The 18,841-nt window shown below is 47.9% G+C and overlaps 3 protein-coding genes across 3 annotated transcripts; all 3 read right to left on the reverse strand.

Annotated features, from left to right (window-relative positions):
* Positions 1–13,450: 13,450 nt before the first annotated feature.
* On the reverse strand, positions 13,451–13,902 carry BJ212DRAFT_1391321 (uncharacterized protein; the record flags this gene model as incomplete). The annotated part of the gene is made up of 2 exons (XM_041337026.1): positions 13,451–13,795; positions 13,848–13,902. Coding segments are annotated over 2 exons (204 nt in total), but the record flags the coding sequence as incomplete, so codon positions are not given.
* Positions 13,903–13,963: 61 nt separating this feature from the next.
* Positions 13,964–15,097, reverse strand: BJ212DRAFT_857512 (uncharacterized protein). The gene is made up of 7 exons (XM_041344214.1): positions 14,949–15,097; positions 14,481–14,898; positions 14,387–14,428; positions 14,314–14,334; positions 14,143–14,258; positions 14,039–14,089; positions 13,964–13,991 (listed from the first exon to the last, which is right to left on the reverse strand). The coding sequence occupies exons 2-6, from the start codon at positions 14,817–14,819 to the stop codon at positions 14,053–14,055; spliced, it is 555 nt and encodes a 184-aa protein (XP_041187286.1). The 5' UTR covers positions 14,820–14,898; positions 14,949–15,097; the 3' UTR covers positions 13,964–13,991; positions 14,039–14,052.
* A 919-nt stretch (positions 15,098–16,016) lies between these two features.
* BJ212DRAFT_857520 (uncharacterized protein) lies at positions 16,017–18,714 on the reverse strand. The gene is made up of 6 exons (XM_041344215.1): positions 18,047–18,714; positions 17,807–17,997; positions 17,131–17,752; positions 16,872–17,083; positions 16,212–16,821; positions 16,017–16,152 (listed from the first exon to the last, which is right to left on the reverse strand). Exons 1-6 carry the CDS (start codon positions 18,279–18,281, stop codon positions 16,079–16,081), a joined length of 1,944 nt encoding a protein of 647 aa, XP_041187287.1. The 5' UTR covers positions 18,282–18,714; the 3' UTR covers positions 16,017–16,078.
* Positions 18,715–18,841: the final 127 nt, after the last annotated feature.

Genomic DNA, 18,841 nt, shown 5'->3' on the forward strand with positions numbered 1-18,841 from the left:
CATAAACCCTATGGATTGCTCAAACAGCTCCCTATTCCGGAAAAGCCATGGAACTCCATTTCCATGGATTTCATAGAACAACTTCTGGACTCATCCAGCTTTACAGCCATCCTCGTCGTCATAGATCACCTATCCAAGCAAGTAATATTTGTTCCGACTCATGACACCATTACCTCCCTGGACCTCGCATGCCTATTCCTACTCCATGTATTCTCTAAGCATGGTGTCCCATCCCATATCACTTCCAATCAAGGTATGGAATTCGTGTCCCACTTCTTCTGGTCCCTAGGGAAAGCACTGGATATGGTTCTCCACTTCACATCCGGATATCATCCGGAAGGAGATGGACAGACAGAAAGAGCCAACCAGACCCTGGAACAATACCTCCGGATTTACTGCAACTACCAGCAGGATAATTGGTTGGAATTATTACCCTTGGCAGAATTCGCATACAACAATGCTCCGAGTGCTACTACTGGAGTTTCACCCTTCTTCGCCAACAAGGGATACCATCCAAACATTTCTGTCCATCCAGAACGCGACCTCTCTTCCACCTGTGCCCGTGATTATGCTATAGATCTCAATGAGCTTCATCAATTCCTCCGAGAAGAAATGTCCCATGTGCAGGAGTGCTATCAGGGCCCTGCAGATGCTAAGTGGAAACCCGCTCTGGACTTCAAGGTCAGAAATCTAGTCTTCGTCAAAGCACAATATTTCCGGTCCACTAGACCCTCAAAGAAACTCTCGGAAAAGAACTTAGGACCCTTTGAGATCATATCCTGTCCCAGATCCCACTCCTTTACCCTACATCTTCCGGAATCCATGAAATCCATCCACCCCATCTTCCATGTCTCCCAGTTAGAACCCGCAACTCCCAACACCATCCCCAATCACATCCAAGCACCCCCACCTCCAGTGGAAGTTGACAGAGAGCCCGAGTATGAAATTTCCGAAATTCTGGACTCTAAACTTGACCGCCAGAGATGACACTGTCAGCTCCTATACCTCGTCCAGTGGTCCGGATATGAGGGAACAGATGAGGAAACATCTTGGCTACTTGCCACAGAGCTCGGAAATGCCTCAGAATTAGTATCCGACTTTCACTCTGCATACCCAGACAAACCTGGTCCCATTTCACTACTTTGAGATACATGCAGATATATGAGTACATTTAGAGGGCAAGAGCAGAAGTCCGGAATCAGGCATCAGTCTCCATGTCACCTCCAGATCCGCCGGCCTCATTTCTGGCCTCCTTTTCCACCTCTCCCACTCCCTCATCCTCCTGAGCACTCTCCTCTCCAGATCTGGAATCCTGGGATCCGCCTCGGATGTACTCCATAAGGGTGTTCTGGAACTCCCTCTGCTGGTCCAGGAATCCAGCCATACCAATACTCATCCAGTCTGCTGCAGCTCTACTCCCTTCCACCGCCTGAATGCTCCTCTCCAGAAGTCCATTAGTCCGGACCAACTCAGCCACAATACTGTTGGCTGTGGCGACCCAAGCCTGATCATCATACTCCACATTTGCTTCTTCCGCCCCTATAATAGTAGCCAGATTAGAGATAATGGTCACCTCATCTCTGGAATCTGGATCTGGACTGCGCTGACATCTCTTCCCCTTGCCTTTGGGAGAAGGAGTCCCCTCCAGACGAGTCCTCTTCTTGTTGGAAGACGCAGATGAGGCCTGGTCAAAGTATTTCCGGTTCTCCTCAGGGCCCTTCAGATGTCCGTAGCACTTCTCCTTGGTTTTCCAGCAGGCATCACAAGCCTTTATCTGTCCGGATGTCAAAATACTGGATCCGGACGTCCGGAAAATAGACACTTACAGTGGACCTACTACCAGCCTCAACCCAACAGCATTCCCTCCTCTTAGTCATGCAGTTCCTGCATGCCTCTGGATCATATTTCATCTGAGGATAAGCACATTTTCAATTCTGGGACAGTCCAGACCACAGGAAACTCACCTTTTCCGCCTTCTGGGCCTTCTCAGCCCTTTCCTTCCGGATCTCAGCCAACTCCCTCTACTTCTTCTCCTTATCCTCCTGGCGTTTCCGCTCCTCCGCTCTCCAGAGCTCTTCTGCCTTCCAGCACGCTTCTGCTTCACCAGCCAGATGGATATTGGTCTCCACCTCAGCTAATTCCGCCCTCATCTGGGCCTGATGCAGTTCCAGTTCCTCCCTGGCAGTTTTGGGCTTGTTAGATTGGTTGGAAGAGTTGCCAGACATGGTGAATAAGCTGATGGAAGAATATGGGGGGTAAGAATCAAATAGGACACTTTGGCAACACTATATCTGTGAAATCCATCCCCTGAAATCCCCCATTGACTTCTCCATCGTCTCGCACTCATTTCTTCCAGACCCTCATTTCCGACCCCCTGTGCCTCAAGGGTTTGGCCTAAAGGGGGAGATACTGTCATATGCCATTCCAGACTCTCAACTCTAAATCCGCTTCTCCAGATATCCAGATCCGAGATCCGGATCTCAAATGATCTGATCTATCTTTATCTCCCTTCCGGAATCCAAACCCTATATCAGCGCCCAACTCCATTTAGACTGCCCCTGTCTCCAGACTCTGGTTAACCATGTTTTCCTTTTGATTATTGATCTGTTACATACATTTCATTTCAGTGTTCATTATTTGTGATCCATCCTACTTACTAATAGACTTTGCATATGCTTTGTACATAGCCTTTATGTTTGCTGACTGATTCCTATATATTACCTACAGTATATAAAACTCCTGTAACTCTCGGAAATACTCCAGTTCAAATATCATCTTAGTTCCTGCTCATTCCTGTGTTCTCTGGACTTGAGCCAAGTCTCTTGTCACATTCCGAGTCTTAGGATTGCATCCTAGACTACATCTCTGGCTCTACCTTAGGGTAGTCTATCCCCTGTTAGTTTCTAGTCCAGAATCTGTCTGGATTAGTCTTACCCACTTGTCCAAGTAACATCTAGATGTCTGCTAGATTTATCTCATGTTCAGATCCAGATGTCTGTCATCTGCCCTAGTCAAACCTGGAAAACTCTGGACAACTATTCTAACCCCCAGAAATTAAGGGCACATACTCAGGAAAGGGGCACAGCATACAAGCTGAGGCCAAGCCCTTGTGATCTGACCCCCTTGAGCATGCGACCTTAACACTGTTGATACACGAGGTGATGAGTGAAAACAGGCAGGTTGCGCAGGCTAACTATGATAAGAAGCAGGTGAGGAAGAACAAGCAGCTGGATGTGCAGAGGAAGGAATGGCAGGATGCTGCAGAGGCTAAGCTCACTGCAGTTGTGCCTCATTTGACCCTTGCAGAGGTTGAAAAGCTCATGTTGACAAAATTAACCTGCAGATCCAGTGGCATCATCAATTTGACAAGGATGTACCTGCTGCAAAAAACATGCCATCAGGAAAAGCAAAAAGGGTTGAGGTATTGATGGATGCAGTTGGGTGCTACATATAAGGTGAAACGTACCCTAAACATGATATGCAGCACTCAATGGAGCAGCCAGATGGTAGTAACAATGCTCAGGGGATGCAAGGATGCAAGGATGAGTATGATGATGAGTGACCCTTATGTTTTGTTGACCATTGTTAAGGTCATACTCAAGGGATAACTGGATCTAAAGGGCTTCAGCCTCAGCTTGTGTGCTGTGCCCCTTACCCAAGTATTGCCCCTTATTTCAGGAAGGCAAGACTAATGTGTCTGGAAGGTCGGACGAGTAGCGTAGCAGATCCGGATGACTTCCAGGTGAGGGATAAGTATCATAGGGCTAATCTGGACGAGTCCAGACTAGAAACTAATGGTAATGGACTGTTGGAGACAGAGGCGGATACAGATAGACTAAAGGAATCAATCCTAAGTCCCAGAGGGTGACGAGAGTAGGGATACTCAAGTCCGGAGGACAGGAATGAGTAGAACTAAGATGATATTTGAACTAAGGTGCTACAGAGAGTTACAGGAGGTTATATACTATAGGTATCTAACAGAATGATCAATCAGCAGAGTCTGAGGCTATGTACGAAGCATATGGATAGTCTATTGGTAAGTAGAAATGGATCACGAATCATGAAACGGAAATGAAACATAGGTAATGGATCAGGGAGCAGGACAGATATACAGATAACCAAAATACCAGAGTTAGGGGGTTACTGAAAGGAGACGAGTGCTGGTTGTGGATTCAGATGAGTTGTGGACCAGACCGGACGAGTGGACAGATTGAATGATGAGATGTTGGAGGGAGATAAGATGTGGATCTGAGATGAGATAAGGGTCAGATCTGAGATCCAGATATGTGGATATGACAACCATGGCTATTAATGCATAATGTTTAGAATTTATTATAATTCAACAATACAGCATTTTATGGGTACTTATGATCTTGATAGTGTCAAAAGGCTTCTCCATACACAGTTTGCCACAGTGTGCCACTCATACTGCTACAATTTTGATTACATAATGTCACACCTTTCTTAGAGGTGTTGCCCATCCCCACATGAAGCTTAGAAGCAGAGCTTTCCCACACCTCCCTATGGCTTAGTCATATTCTCACACCCTAGCTCATAGTACAGCAATTACATAAAAAGTCACAAACATTGAGACACTTTTTTGAGCCACTGTATATGCATGGGAGGACCCTAAAAAGTATATCAATGTAATATATCAATCAGTTTATTGAGTTTATTGCACTTGATTCAACAGTTGACATACCTTGAGCTTTTTCAGACAGCCAGGGGTGTGGGATGCAAGCATCCAAACAGAATTCAACATCAATGCAAATCTTGAGGATCCCAGAAGTCGACATGATATTGGGGGGAGAAGGAGAAGTCAAAGTTGAAGTGAGCATGAGTGTGCACCTCGCCAATATTGCAAGGACGCTTCAGTTTGGGGTTCAGAATGGTTTGGGAGACAGCGGACCACAAAACTCATTTCAGTTCAATCCGGCCAAAACTTGGAACCATGGACCGAACCATGGACGACCTGGCCAATGATCAGATTTAAACTGCAGTTCAGGACTGGACCACAGCAGCACTATTGCCAGAGGAAGACACATGGGCTGCTCACATAGTGAGCAGATGATGTAGATCAATGGGTAGAACTTACCTGCAACAAAGTTGCTCCAAGATGTTGAAGAGACATGGTATGCTTCATGAAGTCATTGGGGCTGGAAGAACAATAAAGGGCATGGGTTAATGCTGTGATCTGGAAGCACATCCCAGCTGATGCACTGCAAATCTTTCATGCACAGGTGATAGACCAAGGCACCACCACCTCTTGCAAAAATGCATAGTTGATTGGACCTGCAGAAGAAAGTGTATTGGTCATTGACTTCAACATAGGTGATGGACCCTAGTATCCCATCTGGATTGGGCACCTAGATATTGGTGATTGTTTCAACAAAACAAGATGTCAACACATCCCACAAATAAGTGTTATTCACATCAACCAAGAGCAGCATCAGGTACAAGAAGCATAATGCATGAGTGGACTTTGGCATGTTGAGGAGAGCCCATGTTACAGTCGTGACTACCCCTATCTCTTTTCTCTCTCTCTTCCCGTGTATTACGTCATGACCGCGCCTCGTTGCACCATCATTAGGCTAAACCTTTCACCATATCTGTTGTATTACATCACGACTGCAGCAGCCGTCGCTAGATGACTCATTCCTATGACGTAGGCCTTATCTCTGACTCGTCTTGATGACGAATACGTACTGGCCCTAAAGTACCTACGTCCATATATAAACTCGGTCATGTACTTAGTTAGACTTCACTTTAATCTACTAGGTTTTACCTGCACTATCCTTCGCTTAGGACCCCCAATCCTAAGTTGTCCGATAAACTGATATTCGAGCCGGAGACACTCTCTCCGACTTGTCTTAAAGAACCTTACATTTGTGAGGCACGATTCGGCTTCAGGTGTTACTCTTATCGAGTACCTGTCGTCATGCCCATCCTAGTCGAATTACAGTTCGCCGTAACAAAAGATTAAAGTCTACCCACTGACCCTCTCCATCCGAAGAGGTCCCAGAAAGAACTTAGAGAGAGAACGATTAACGTTCCCCTAAGAACAGAAACATCACTCGATTGAAGATCAGGATGTCCACCGTCGCCAACACTCCAGAATTGAAAGCCGGAGCTCCATCCACCTACGATGGGAGCCCTCAGCAGGCTTTATGTTGGTTATATGCGATTAAGGCATACTTCGCACTTAACGCCACAATCTACAACACCGACGAAAAGAAGGTTATTACTGCTCTCGCATATATGACAGAAGATAGTGCCATGGGATGGGTGCTCACCTTTTACACTGAAGTTGACAACACTGCCACAAAGACCTACGGAACTTTCGCGAACTTTGAAACCAAGTTCAAGGAAGCCTTCATACCCGCTGATGCCGTTGGCACTGCCATGAACAAACTTAGGACATTAAGACAGACAGGCAACCTCACTTCATACATCGCCAGCTTCAAGACCCTTGCTGCACAAGCTGGTGTCAAGCAAGATGCCGTCTTAATCACATTCCTAAATGACGGATTAAAGAAGGGAATCATCAACTCTATCTATCAGATGGAAACCATCCCAACCGACTTCGATAAGTACATTGCTGCAGTCATCCGACTCGACAGCAACTACCAGAGAGGTGCTGCGTACCGAACCATTCATCAGACCACCACCAAACCGTCAGGGCAACGCTATGTGCCTAGACCGTCTATCGACCGACACGATCCAAACGCCATGGAAGTAGATCGGCTTACCGAAGCAGAAAGAAGCGACCATATGAAGAAAGGACTATGCTTCATATGCCACCAGAAGGGGCATATGACCAGAACATGTCCGCAGAAGAAGAAAGTTCCTGTTCGCAGAGAAGAAATGAGCGACAGCGAAGAAGATGGAGATACAACGATCCATCGTCTCACTGAGGATTTTTGATGTGGAAGACTGGATCGACGTCAGTATCTTCCGATGTAGCCATCAGACTTGTACAAAGTATCGGAATTAGAAAGGAACTTCGCATTCCCATTTCCCTCATTTCCAAAACTCGTCTGAAAACTGTCAAAACAACAGCTGTTGTGGACTCCGGCGCCACCGGAACCTTTATCTCTGAAGAGTTCGTTAGGACTCACAAGATTCGAACGCATAAACTATCGAAACCATTCCGAGTTACTACCGCGGATGGCAGTTATGCAAAAGGGGGCGATATCACCCGATATTGCGTCCTCATTGTCAAGATAGATGAACAATCCATGATAGGAAAGTTCAACATCATGCGACTTGGTCGGCATGATCAGATTCTACTAGGGATCCTGTGGTTACGCGCCATGGACCCTATGATCCGATGGAAAGCAGGAATGCTCGAACTCTCTAGAACAGAGAAAAGCGACCTGATTGAAGAAGACGTTGACGACGAACGTAAAAGGAATGGGTTACCCCCACTATTCAAGAAGAAAAGAGAGGATGAACGAAAGGGCCCAGTTCCAGTCGTAGTGCTGCCGAAGGCGCCTCCTGTGAAACCGGTTACATTACCAAAAGAACCAATTCCCCGAGCAATGATAGAAGAAATCGTTGAAGAAGAAGAAGAAGACGCCTCCTCACCGCCGCCCAATTTAGATCCCATCCCCGACGACGACGATGACTCCTTCGATACTAAAGAGGACGTGTGGACAACAGACTACACGCCGCCTGTACACGAGGTCTCTACCTATCACCTGGAAGATGACGAGTTCTTGGTCGAGTACCCCATCGATGCCTCCAAACTCCGAGTGATCACCAACGATTCGTTGGACACTCCGTTGACTAAAGATGGAACCAGCATCTTGGAACAGAAACCTACGGTCACACCTCTGTCACAGCCTGCCGAGTACATCAAAACCAGTAACAAAGCGCAACAATTCACACTAGCTGCTGGGCTCGAACAGAAGAAGAAATCATTCGAAGAACTCATCCCTACCTACCTTCATGACTTCACCGACATCTTTGTGAAAGACGGACTAAACCAACTACCTCCTGAATGACCCGGTATAGATCATCGAATAGAAACAAAACCCGGTTTCATCCCCAAAACATCTAAGGTATACCCACTATCAGAAAAGGAACACACGGCGGTCAAGGCATTCATTGATGAAAATGTACAGAAAGGTTTCATCTCTGAATCGAAGTCGCCACAGGCTAGTGGCTTCTTCTTTGTAGGAAAGAAGAGTGGAGATCTTCGTCCTTGCCAGGATTACCGATACATTAATGAATGGATGGTAAAGAATGCCTACCCACTCCCCTTACCGCTCTCGTTGGTCGCTCGGTTGCACAGTGCCAAGTACTTCACAAAGATGGACGTTCGTTCAGGATATAACAACATCCGCATTCACCCTGAAGATCGATGGAAGGCCGCCTTCACTACTGAATACAGTCTCTTCAAACTGAATGTTATGTTTTTTGGCCTTTGCAACTCCCCCACTACTTTCCAGGCGTACATGAATAGGACGTTTCAACAGGAGATCAATGAAGGATGGCTCGTCATATACATGGATGACATCCTTATATTCTCAAACAATCTTACCTCCCACCACGAACGCACACAACGCATCCTTGAGAAGATTCGACAAGAAAAACTCTTCCTCAAACCAGAAAAGTGCACATTCGACACTCAGGAAGTAGAGTATCTTGGGATAATTATCCGTCCTGGATGTGTAGCCATGGATGACGCCAAAACCAGTGGTATCCGGGATTGGCCCGCTCCTACAACGGTGAAAGAAGTTCAGTCATTTCTGGGGTTCTGCAATTTCTACTGAAACTTCATTTCCCATTACTCCGACATCGCACGACCTCTGATCGACCTTACCAAGAAAACCGTCAAGTTCCTGTGGACAGAACAATGCTCATCCGCCTTCACGACTCTGAAAGAATGTTTCATGAAACAACCAGTCCTTTGGAATCCAGACCCTAGTAAACAGTTTGCGGTCGTGACCGATGCTTTGCTCGTCACTACGGGCACAGTATTGCTCCAGACTGATGAAAACGGTGTTTATCACCCATGCGGATATCTGTCACAAACCCTGAACCCAGCAGAGCGAAATTATCAGATCTTTGATCGTGAACTCCTCGCAGTCATTCGCGCTCTCACGGAGTGGCGCCACTATCTTGAAGGAAACACCCACCTGGTCATCGTATTCACGGACCACAAGAATCTCCTATATTTCAGGACAGCCCAGAAGTTAACTCGCCGCCAAGCTCGATGGCAGTTAATTCTATCCTGTTATGATATCGAACTTCATCATGTCGCGGGAACTAAACTTGTCGCTCCCGATGTGCTTTCTCACCGTCCTGACCATGGATCAGACTCAATGGAGGACAACACCAATGAAACCCTTCTCCCTGACTCCATGTTCATACGACTTCTAGACATTGAACTCATGACTATGCTTGCGAACCCCGACCCCACTGACCCTGACCCCATCTTCACTGCCGCCTCCGACACACTGGATGGCCTTTCCCTACCCCCAATGAAGTCCACACTTATGGATTGGACCATAAAGGATGACATTCTTTACTATAAAGACCGTGCCTATGTCCGCCCCGCTGGACGGCATCTCATTCTGGAGCGATGCCATGATCACCCTACCGCTGGTCACCCCGGACGTTTTAAAACCGAAGAATTGGTCAAACGGGACTTTTGGTGGCCTTCTATGGGCACCTATATCCGTAAATACGTAGAGGGTTGTGCCCTTTGTCAGCAAATGAAATCCGACACCCATCCATCTGCTCCTCCTCTGGTCCCTATCCCCTCCACCGCAACGACCCCCTTTGCACAGGTTTCCATTGATCTCATCACCGATCTTCCACCCTGCACTGGCTTTGATTCTGTGATGGTTGTGGTCGACCATGGCCTTACAAAGGGGGTGATTCTTATCCCTTGCACCAAAGCCATCTCTTCAGAAGGAGTTGCCAGTAAATTCTTCAAATACATCTACCGACGATTTGGTCTGCACAAGAAGGTCATCTCCGACTGCGGACCACAATTCGTATCAAAATTCTCATGAGCCCTCGCCAAGCTTTTGAAATATGACATAGTGGCATCTACCGCTTATCACCCCCAGACCGATGGCCAGACCAAACAACTCAATCAGGAACTTTAAACGTACCTTCGGATCTACTGCCACAGTCACCCAGAAGATTGGGTTGAGCACCTCCCTATGGCGGAATTTGTGCATAACCACCGAAAACATGATTCCCGCAATGCATCACCCTTCTTCCTAATGATGGGCTATGAACCACGAGCCCTTCCCCACGTTTTATCCGACTCCACTGTCCCTGCAGCAGAAGACAGACTACGTTCCCTCCAGAAATCTAGAGAGGAAGCCTTGTCATGTCACAATCTCGCGATGCAGCAAATGACCGAACGAACTCATGGACAGAAGTACCAACCCTGGAAAGTAGGAGATAAGGTTTGGTTATCTGGAAAAAACCTAATCACCCAACTACCATCAAAAAAGCTTGCGCCCAAACGATATGGTCCCTTCCCGATCACCGCCATTCTCTCCCCTATCACATTCACACTCCAGTTACCTCCGCAATGGAAAGTTCACCCCACATTCCACGCTTCTGAACTATCGTCCTATCGCGAAACAGAAATCCATGGACCGAACTTCCACAACCCACCTCCTGACATCATCGATAACGAAGAAGAATATGAAATTGATGCAATCTTATCGCATAAGGGAACGGGTAAACGAAGACGCTATCTAGTATCCTGGAAAGGATATTCCTCCGCTAGCAACGAGTGGGTTCCAGAAGGAAATCTCACTAATGCCTCCGATATCCTCACCGCTTATAAAAGAACACATGGGCTGTAAATTCCTAACAATGTCCCACATCGAACGACTACGCCTTTGTATCCTCCGCATCGAAGAGCTCACTGCAGCTATGAACACTGTCGCTGAAGGAAACGCCCACCCCCTGACACTTCTTGACTACCAAAACATCACCGCCGCCAATCTTGCTCAGCACGCATCATCCCCTGTACCATCACCGCCAACCTCCGACTCTACCCTCACCCTCACCGACGACTCTGTCCTCACTGACTATTTCTCGGTCATTGATCAAGTAGAAACCAGTGCCCTTTTTGAATCCGCTATCACCTCTCAGCAGTATGCTATTGAAATAGACCGTCTCCTTGGAGAACAGGGAGCGATATCCAGCGGCCTCATTATTAGGATTATCAGAGATGCCAGCCTTATTGACCGTACCGCCGCTCTCCTTGACGATGAGCGTCACCAAACTATCTTTCGACACCTTCACATACGTATTCGAAACACTGCAATCTGTCTTCTACCTGAGGAGACAAGAGACGCCATTAGGGAGGCTATTCACACCGTTACTGAGCGCATCGCTCTCAACCCCATCGCCCGACCACCATCCCCTCACATTGCTGTTCCTGTACCACCGCCAGCTCCTGTTACAACTACCGTGGAGCATCAGGATGATAATATCCCTCCTATTGCTACGCTTGATGTACCTACTTCTCCTTCTCCTGACCCCATCGTACACACCACCCGACGACTCCCACTTAAGCGGAGATCCTCATGCCTCACCGCCAAGCGAGCCACATCCATCTCCCCCACTAAAGCACCTCTCAAACGGTCTAGATCACCGTCCCCCCCAAACCAGTCTTCATCTGTCACAACCGTAAAAACATCGCCGGTCGACAATGTCATATGCCGCAACTGCCATATCGCCGGACATCGTCATAAGAACTGCCCTGCCTATTATTGCAGAGTTTGCAAGGAATATGCACCCAGCCATCTGTCGGTCTTTTGCAAAGAGCTGAAGGAAGAAGCAGTCATTCCTTTGGTATGGACTGACGTCGGTTTCTACGATGCACTCGCTCGCTGGGAGATCGAGCAAGACGCTATCACTCACGCTGAGCATCTAGCGCCAACCACTATCACTGAAGAGCAGGACAATCTGCTCTATTCCAATTACGATGCGGACCCCGTCTACTGGGCCAACCAAGATAGGTGAAGTCGGTGACTTCATCCGTAAACGAGGGGTAATGTTACAGTCGTGACTACCCCTATCTCTTTTCTCTCTCTCTTCCTGTGTATTACGTCATGACCGTGCCTCGTTGCGCCATCATTAGGCTAAACCTTTCACCATATCTGTTGTATTACATCACGACCGCAGCAGCCGTCGCTAGATGACTCATTCCTATGATGTAGGCCTTATCTCTGACTCATCTTGATGACAAATACGTACCGGCCCTAAAGTACCTACGTCCATATATAAACTTGGTCATGTACTTAGTTAGACTTCACTTTAATCTACTAGGTTTTACCTGCACTATCCTTCGCTTAGGACCCCCAATCCTAAGTTGTCCGATAAACCGATATTTGAGCCGGAGACACTCTCTCCGACTTGTCTTAAAGAACCTTACATTTGTGAGGCATGATTCGGCTTCAGGTGTTACTCTTATCGAGTACCTGTCGTCGCGCCCATCCTAGTCGAATTACGGTTCGCCGTAACAGCCCACAGTTTGAAATGGCCATGATTCGCTTGAGAAGCATGACACTTAGCAGCTTCATGTGATGCATTGACCATGGAACTGTGGGGCTTGAATCTTAGAGTCCTGGAAGTCACAGGCATAGCATCATACTTCCTTACTATTGTCATGACTATTGAAGATGATGTAGCCATGGTCATATTCGCAGTAAGCATAATCGACTATGTGAGCCTATTTTGTTGGAACAGTTTAGGATGGGGTGGACAGGCATATCAGACAACTTACTGTTGCAAAATGTGGCTACATATGTCCTCACCATCCCAATCCCACCCTCACAACCTTTACCTCACCGTCCTGTAGGCTTTAGGTCCCATCGTGGGGCAGCCTTATCACTTGGTCTACCAGCCATTCCCTTGCCATTTAGAAAATAGGAAAGGAAATGGATGGACTCCTGATTTCTAAACACAGATAGAACAATGACTGGTTCGTGACCCTCCAAGGTCATGATCATGACCAGTGTCGAAATCGATGTGTTTGCTGCTGCATCGCACTGGGTCGAATCGAAGCCATGTCGGTTGTACCCACCAGATACTGGCAGTTTCAAGTTGGTATGCATGTCAGTTGGTTATGGGAATGATATCATAGGATATGTTCAGGTGACTAGATATACAAGTCGAACCCATTCGACGAGAGATGATGTGCTCTGCCAACCTGAGTGCTTGCAAGATCAGCCAATGATATCAGTTCGTTAGTGCAGAATGCTCATATGTATTATTCATATCACAGCTTGTTCTTGTCCCTTTCTGGCCCGTCGATGAAATTCGTTTATTGAAGTGCCAGCCTTGTGTGCTTGCAACCTACAAGCGAGTCGACCAAGCAAGTACTGATGCCGACCGATGGGTTAAACACCGAGGTTTCAGGCTCCGCGACCTGACCACTTTGAAGTTGAAGTGCGTACAAGCAAGTGTCCTCGTCGTTCGCACTCTAAGGAGTGATAGCCGTTTGCAAACTAAATCACCAGCAGACAGAAATACACTGCGATATGCCTTACATTCTGTAAACATACACTATGCATACAAGCAAATTCTAGTTAGAAAGGGTACCGCGCCATGCTCTAGTAATACTCATTGCAAAGTCAATCTAAAAGCAGAAACACAACCGGCTGCTTCCGTGCTCTCCGGTATTGGCATTGGTCTGCCCTGCAGTGGTCAGCTGTCGCGAATCTGGGTTGGGCGAAGGAGGAAGAGAAACACGATCTTCATCAGGTATGCACTGATCGTCTTTGCGTGGAGCATCTGCTGCAGCGTTCCGCTGTAAATTAACGTGTGAGTACTGGAAAGTGGGAAAAATAGGCTGCACGTACCTCTTTACCCTGCGCAAGTGGAACGTCGCTGATAGCTCGCGATGCATGATCTGTCTGAAGGGGCCACCAGGTTGACAGACTGTGTAGGCGGGATTTGAAGGATGTAGAAGCAGGGGCAGAGGATTGGGTAGTCGGTGATCGAAACTAACAAAATGTCAGCGGAATGTGTGATGATGGCAGTCTCTACTCACGTTCTCGTGGGGATTTATGAGTGGACGAGGCAAAGGCGCAGTAGCAGGAAACTGCAAGGGGACCGTTGAGCTAACTGTGAAGACAACAGACGGAAGAGACATACGTCCAAGGGATTACGAGACTCATTGGTGCAGGTGGGACGAACTGGATCCGTACGAGAAGAAGAGAGAAGTTTGCGTAGAAAGCCGAGAAAAACGGGTTGTGGGTGGTCAATTGTATCTGTTAGCAGGCGGGGAGCAGGAGGTATGACCGATATTGGTGGTTTACGACGCACAGTATGGCGTGTTGCGTCAGACTGTGATAGAGAATGGAGTGGTGTGGATGAGTAAAAGAGCGGGACCACATACGTTGAGCAGTTTAGCGAGGTGTGAGGATTCAGGACCGCTTGTCTGCAAGAGATTCTAGCGCCTGAATGATGTCGATGAATGGGTGAATACATACCTCTTTTGCAAGTCCGATGCTAGCGAGGATGTTGACTGGAATGTCGCATATGTAGATATTAGGCTCATCACGTGTCGTGTAAGCCAGTTGGCATGAGTCGGGTGAGAGTGCAAGGGAATAAGGAGCTTGGACGTCGAATGAGGCGAGGAGCTGACGGGACTCGAAGGACCAGAGCTTGATGGTATCGTAGGAAGCACTGGCGAGAAGAACACAATCGGAGGAGAGTGTTAGACCACAGATGCTCCCGGTGTGCCCTTCGAAGGGATCTCTGACAGTCTCGAGCGTGGACGCGTCGAACTCATAGATTGTCTTGGGTCCCTCGATGGTGGAGTCATCCATGAAGCAGGGTGCAGCTATGATGGATTTGTCTTTGGTTGTCCAAAATAACGGCGGAGTTGGCCAATAATAATCAGGAGCTCTAGAAATTTTTCTAGTGGCACCCAATTTCTGTGCTTGGACATCCCACACCTGAAGGCACTCGCCCCAATTTGACATCACTGCCAGTTTCCTCGAGTCTTCCGAGAATCGAAGTGTGTCTATATAATCACCACATTTGAATGGACCAGCCACAAGTTTGCCTGTGTCCAAGCTCCATATCCGCGCTGTCCCATCGGATGATCCACCCGCTAGCAGCGTGCTGTCCGCGGAGATATCAATGCACCTGATCCAAGGGGTATCCTGAAATATTCTCACGATCCCCGTCTCAACCTCACAGACTTTGAGCACCCAATCAACTGCAGTGACAACCCATCGACCATCCCTTGATACCCCCACTACATCTACACGTTTCTCGCAAACCTCCCGAACATCCTTGATCTCCTTACCCTCCCGCAGGTCCCATCGCCGAACGGTCTTATCGCGCGATCCGCTGATCATTTGCTTGCCATCGGGAAAATAGGAAATGCATGAAATGTCTTTGAACTCGCGACGATCACTATCCCCCATGGTTAAAATGTATGGTTTATGTCCCTCCAGAGTCATCACTGGTGTCAGAACCGATTTGTTTGCTGCCACACTGGGCCGTTTCGAGCTAGAAGCCATGGTAGTTGTATCTGCCAGACACGTTGGCAAGTATGTCGATTGCGTGGATATGTTCGGTGAGTCCGCCGTCCTTGTATGCTCTAGGACTGCCGTTACCAAGTCTCGAGAGCCGCTGCACTTTCCCTGGTTAGACCAATCGTCAGTTCATCAGCGCAGGATCCTCAGGCAGGGTGTTCGCGTTACTAGAATGCTAGCAGGCAGAGGAACGATATCCTGATTGATGAGCGCGCCCACCAGTAACTTCTTTTATATCTCCCACTCTTCATGGCTGTGTTGTACAGCATGTTCTTTTTATATCCTTCCTATCAAACCTACTATAGCAACATGTAAGAATTCAGCTAGATGACATTGATAGCGCGGTAGAAATCTGATTATTCTATTTTGTTGCCATCTTCAGACACTTGGTTCGAATCGCCTCAATTCGCGTATTCCTGGTTAATTGCAGGTTGAGCACGTCGAGGGTAGATCATGAGTTCATCAAATCTATCACAGATGATATCATTCATGAAATTAAATGTACTACCTTACATTCTGTAAAAACACATTGATAGACAAGTTCAAACATGTATGTAATGCACCGTGCTCGAGTTAATAGGAAGGAACCAATCATTCACGATAACCTGCATAATACCTGCATCGAAAGAGCAAAGCATCAGATCAAGAACTCGTATCGACACGACAAGCGCCTACCATCACCACCGAACTGAAAGTCATCATCCATCTCATCCTCCACGTCCTCTATCTCAGAATCATCTGCGTCTTCCTCCACCATAATATTCCCTCCGTCGATCTCGCACTCCTCGTCCTCTTCGTGCATTTCGGCCAGTGGAGGAGGACCAGCTTCCTCGACGTTAATGGGGGAAGGAGGATCAGGAACTGCGTCTTCCCCAACCTCATCATCACTAGATTCGATAGGTTCAAGGCCAGGAAGATAACCACCCTGCCCCTCCGCGCCAAAAGTCGGCACAGCCTGAACAGGTGCCTCATCTTGATTCGTATGCTGAGGTTGAGGTTGAGGCGACGGCACAAGCTGAATAGGCACCTGAAGATCCCCGTGCTGAGGCGGAGGCGGGATCACCATCATGCGCCGTGCAGGCTGAGAGGCCTTGTTTTGCTCTGAAGACGGGTACCAGTTGAAAAATATCCCGGTATCTGTCATCTGCAGACATGAGATGAAGGATAGGTATCGGCTGTGGTCGTATTTTGCTACTTGACATACGGATAGGCCAGGGCGAGGAGGCGCCTCCGCAGTTAACTTGCTGATTTCAGGGTCTAGGGATACGATAAACAGACCCTTGCGCTGTCATAGTTTTAGTGCTGGGAAACCCGTGTGTGGAAGGGGAGACTCACGGTTGCGATCGCAGCTTTTTCATTTGATTCTCCGAGGGCTAGATAGACGGATATGTCTCGGACGTTGTCTCGGGAGGCGTTGAAATTGAGCAGGGTTGCTATGTCGTCAAGCATGACCTCGCGATGGAAGAGTCGTTCAAAGCCCGGGATCCAAATGAAGATCCCTGATGCGGTCAGGACTGCGAGGTCCTTACCCGAGGAGGATACATGGGCTGTACACATAGTGAGCAGGTGATGTAGATCGACGAGTAGAACTTACCCGCAACAAAGTTGCTCCGAGATGTGGAAGAGACGTGATATGCTTCGTGAAGTCGTTGGGCCTGGAAGAATGATGAAGGGCACGGGTCAACGCTGTGATCTGGAAGCACATCCCAGCTGATGCGCTGCAAATCTTTCATGCACAGGTGATAGACCAAAGCACCACCACCTCTTGCAAAAATGCGTAGTTGATTGGACCCGCAGAAGAAAGCGTATTGGTCATTGACTTCAACGTAGGTGATGGACCCTAGTATCCCATCTGGATTGGGCGCCTGAATATTGGTGATCGTCTCAACAAGACAAGAAGTCGGCACGTCCCACAAATAGGCGTTATTCGCGCCAGCCGAAAGCAGCGTCGGGTACGAGAAGCGGAATGCACGTGTGGACTCCGGCATGTGGAGGAGAGCCCACGGTCTGAAATGGCCACGACTTGTTGGGGAGGCATGACGCTGAGCGGCGTGGCGCGATGCTTCGACCATGGAATCGTCAGGCTTGAAGTCGTCTGGGATCTCAGAATCTTGGAAGTCACGGGCGTAGCGCCATACTTCCTTGCTATTGTCTTGACTGTTGAAGATGATGTAGCCATGATCATATTCGCAGTGAGCGTAATCAACTACGTGAGGCTGTTTTGTCGGAACGATTTAGGATGGGGTGGAGGGGCGTATCAGATGACTTACTGTTGCCCAAAGTACGCGATCAGTATTATAATCAGTCACAGAGAGGCCTCCAGTGTGGCGGGTGGTCATCACGATTTTCTCCTTCTGGTCGACCTTTATTCGGTGCACGAATTTGCCAGTAGAATTTAGTTCTCTCGCGATGAACGGAGCCTTGCCTCGCCAACCCCTCTCGATCTGCGATCGTCTTTGACCTAGTAAAGATGGTCAAAAGGTACCAGCTGCACTTGGAGAAGCACAGACAGAGTTGCCACCAGTCTATTTTCTTTGTATCTGATGTTTGACCAGAAGAATCAGCCTGAAGATCGGCATAGAGGACGAAGCGATGTAAGATGGCTGCGTTACGGTAAACTGCCTGGATATTGTCTGTGATTATACAGTGCCATTTTCTGGACACGAGCGAGACGTTGCGGAGAGATTGTAATGTGAGATAGGATGCTATGTAGAGAGCGATCTCCGTAGGCAGTTCGTGCAGCATCGTTGATGAATCGATGAGGTCCAAGTCCAATATACTCGCGGAGTTGAAATATCCTTTTTATGTTTCCGACAATCCAATCAGCGATCCCACTTTTCACTTTGGACAATGGACATGCTCAGCCGATCACCTTAAGCAACGCACCGCTTGAGAATTGCAGCATCGCAAATACCTTGGTCCTTGGTCTTGCCTCCCAGTGTTGTGTATCAGAGCGCTGACCATGCGCTCCTCTCACATCGGGTCGAGAAGAGTATGCCAGAACCTACTTCGATGCTCTTTGTTTCGTTGGTCAATATAATGAACGTCCTGCAGCTCGAGGCATCCCTTCTGAGCCTTCAGTTTATCCAAACAGTGCGGATTCACACATTGGGTTTGAACATAACGATGACCGTTGTTAATCATTTTTATATGTTGAATTCGTCAAAGTCGCAGTCACTAACATAAATATTTTCCGGTGTGCATGTGGGACTTGATGGAAATTCCTATGGTGAAACCACTCGAGCTAGAACTGTCTGGACTGAAGTCTCGACGTCCGCGTCCTGCTTGGTGTGTCCTGAGAGATT

The sequence above is a fragment of the Suillus subaureus genome, assembly GCF_016647635.1.
Source record: "Suillus subaureus strain MN1 chromosome Unknown BJ212scaffold_52, whole genome shotgun sequence".
NCBI classification, from domain to species: domain Eukaryota; kingdom Fungi; phylum Basidiomycota; class Agaricomycetes; order Boletales; family Suillaceae; genus Suillus; species Suillus subaureus.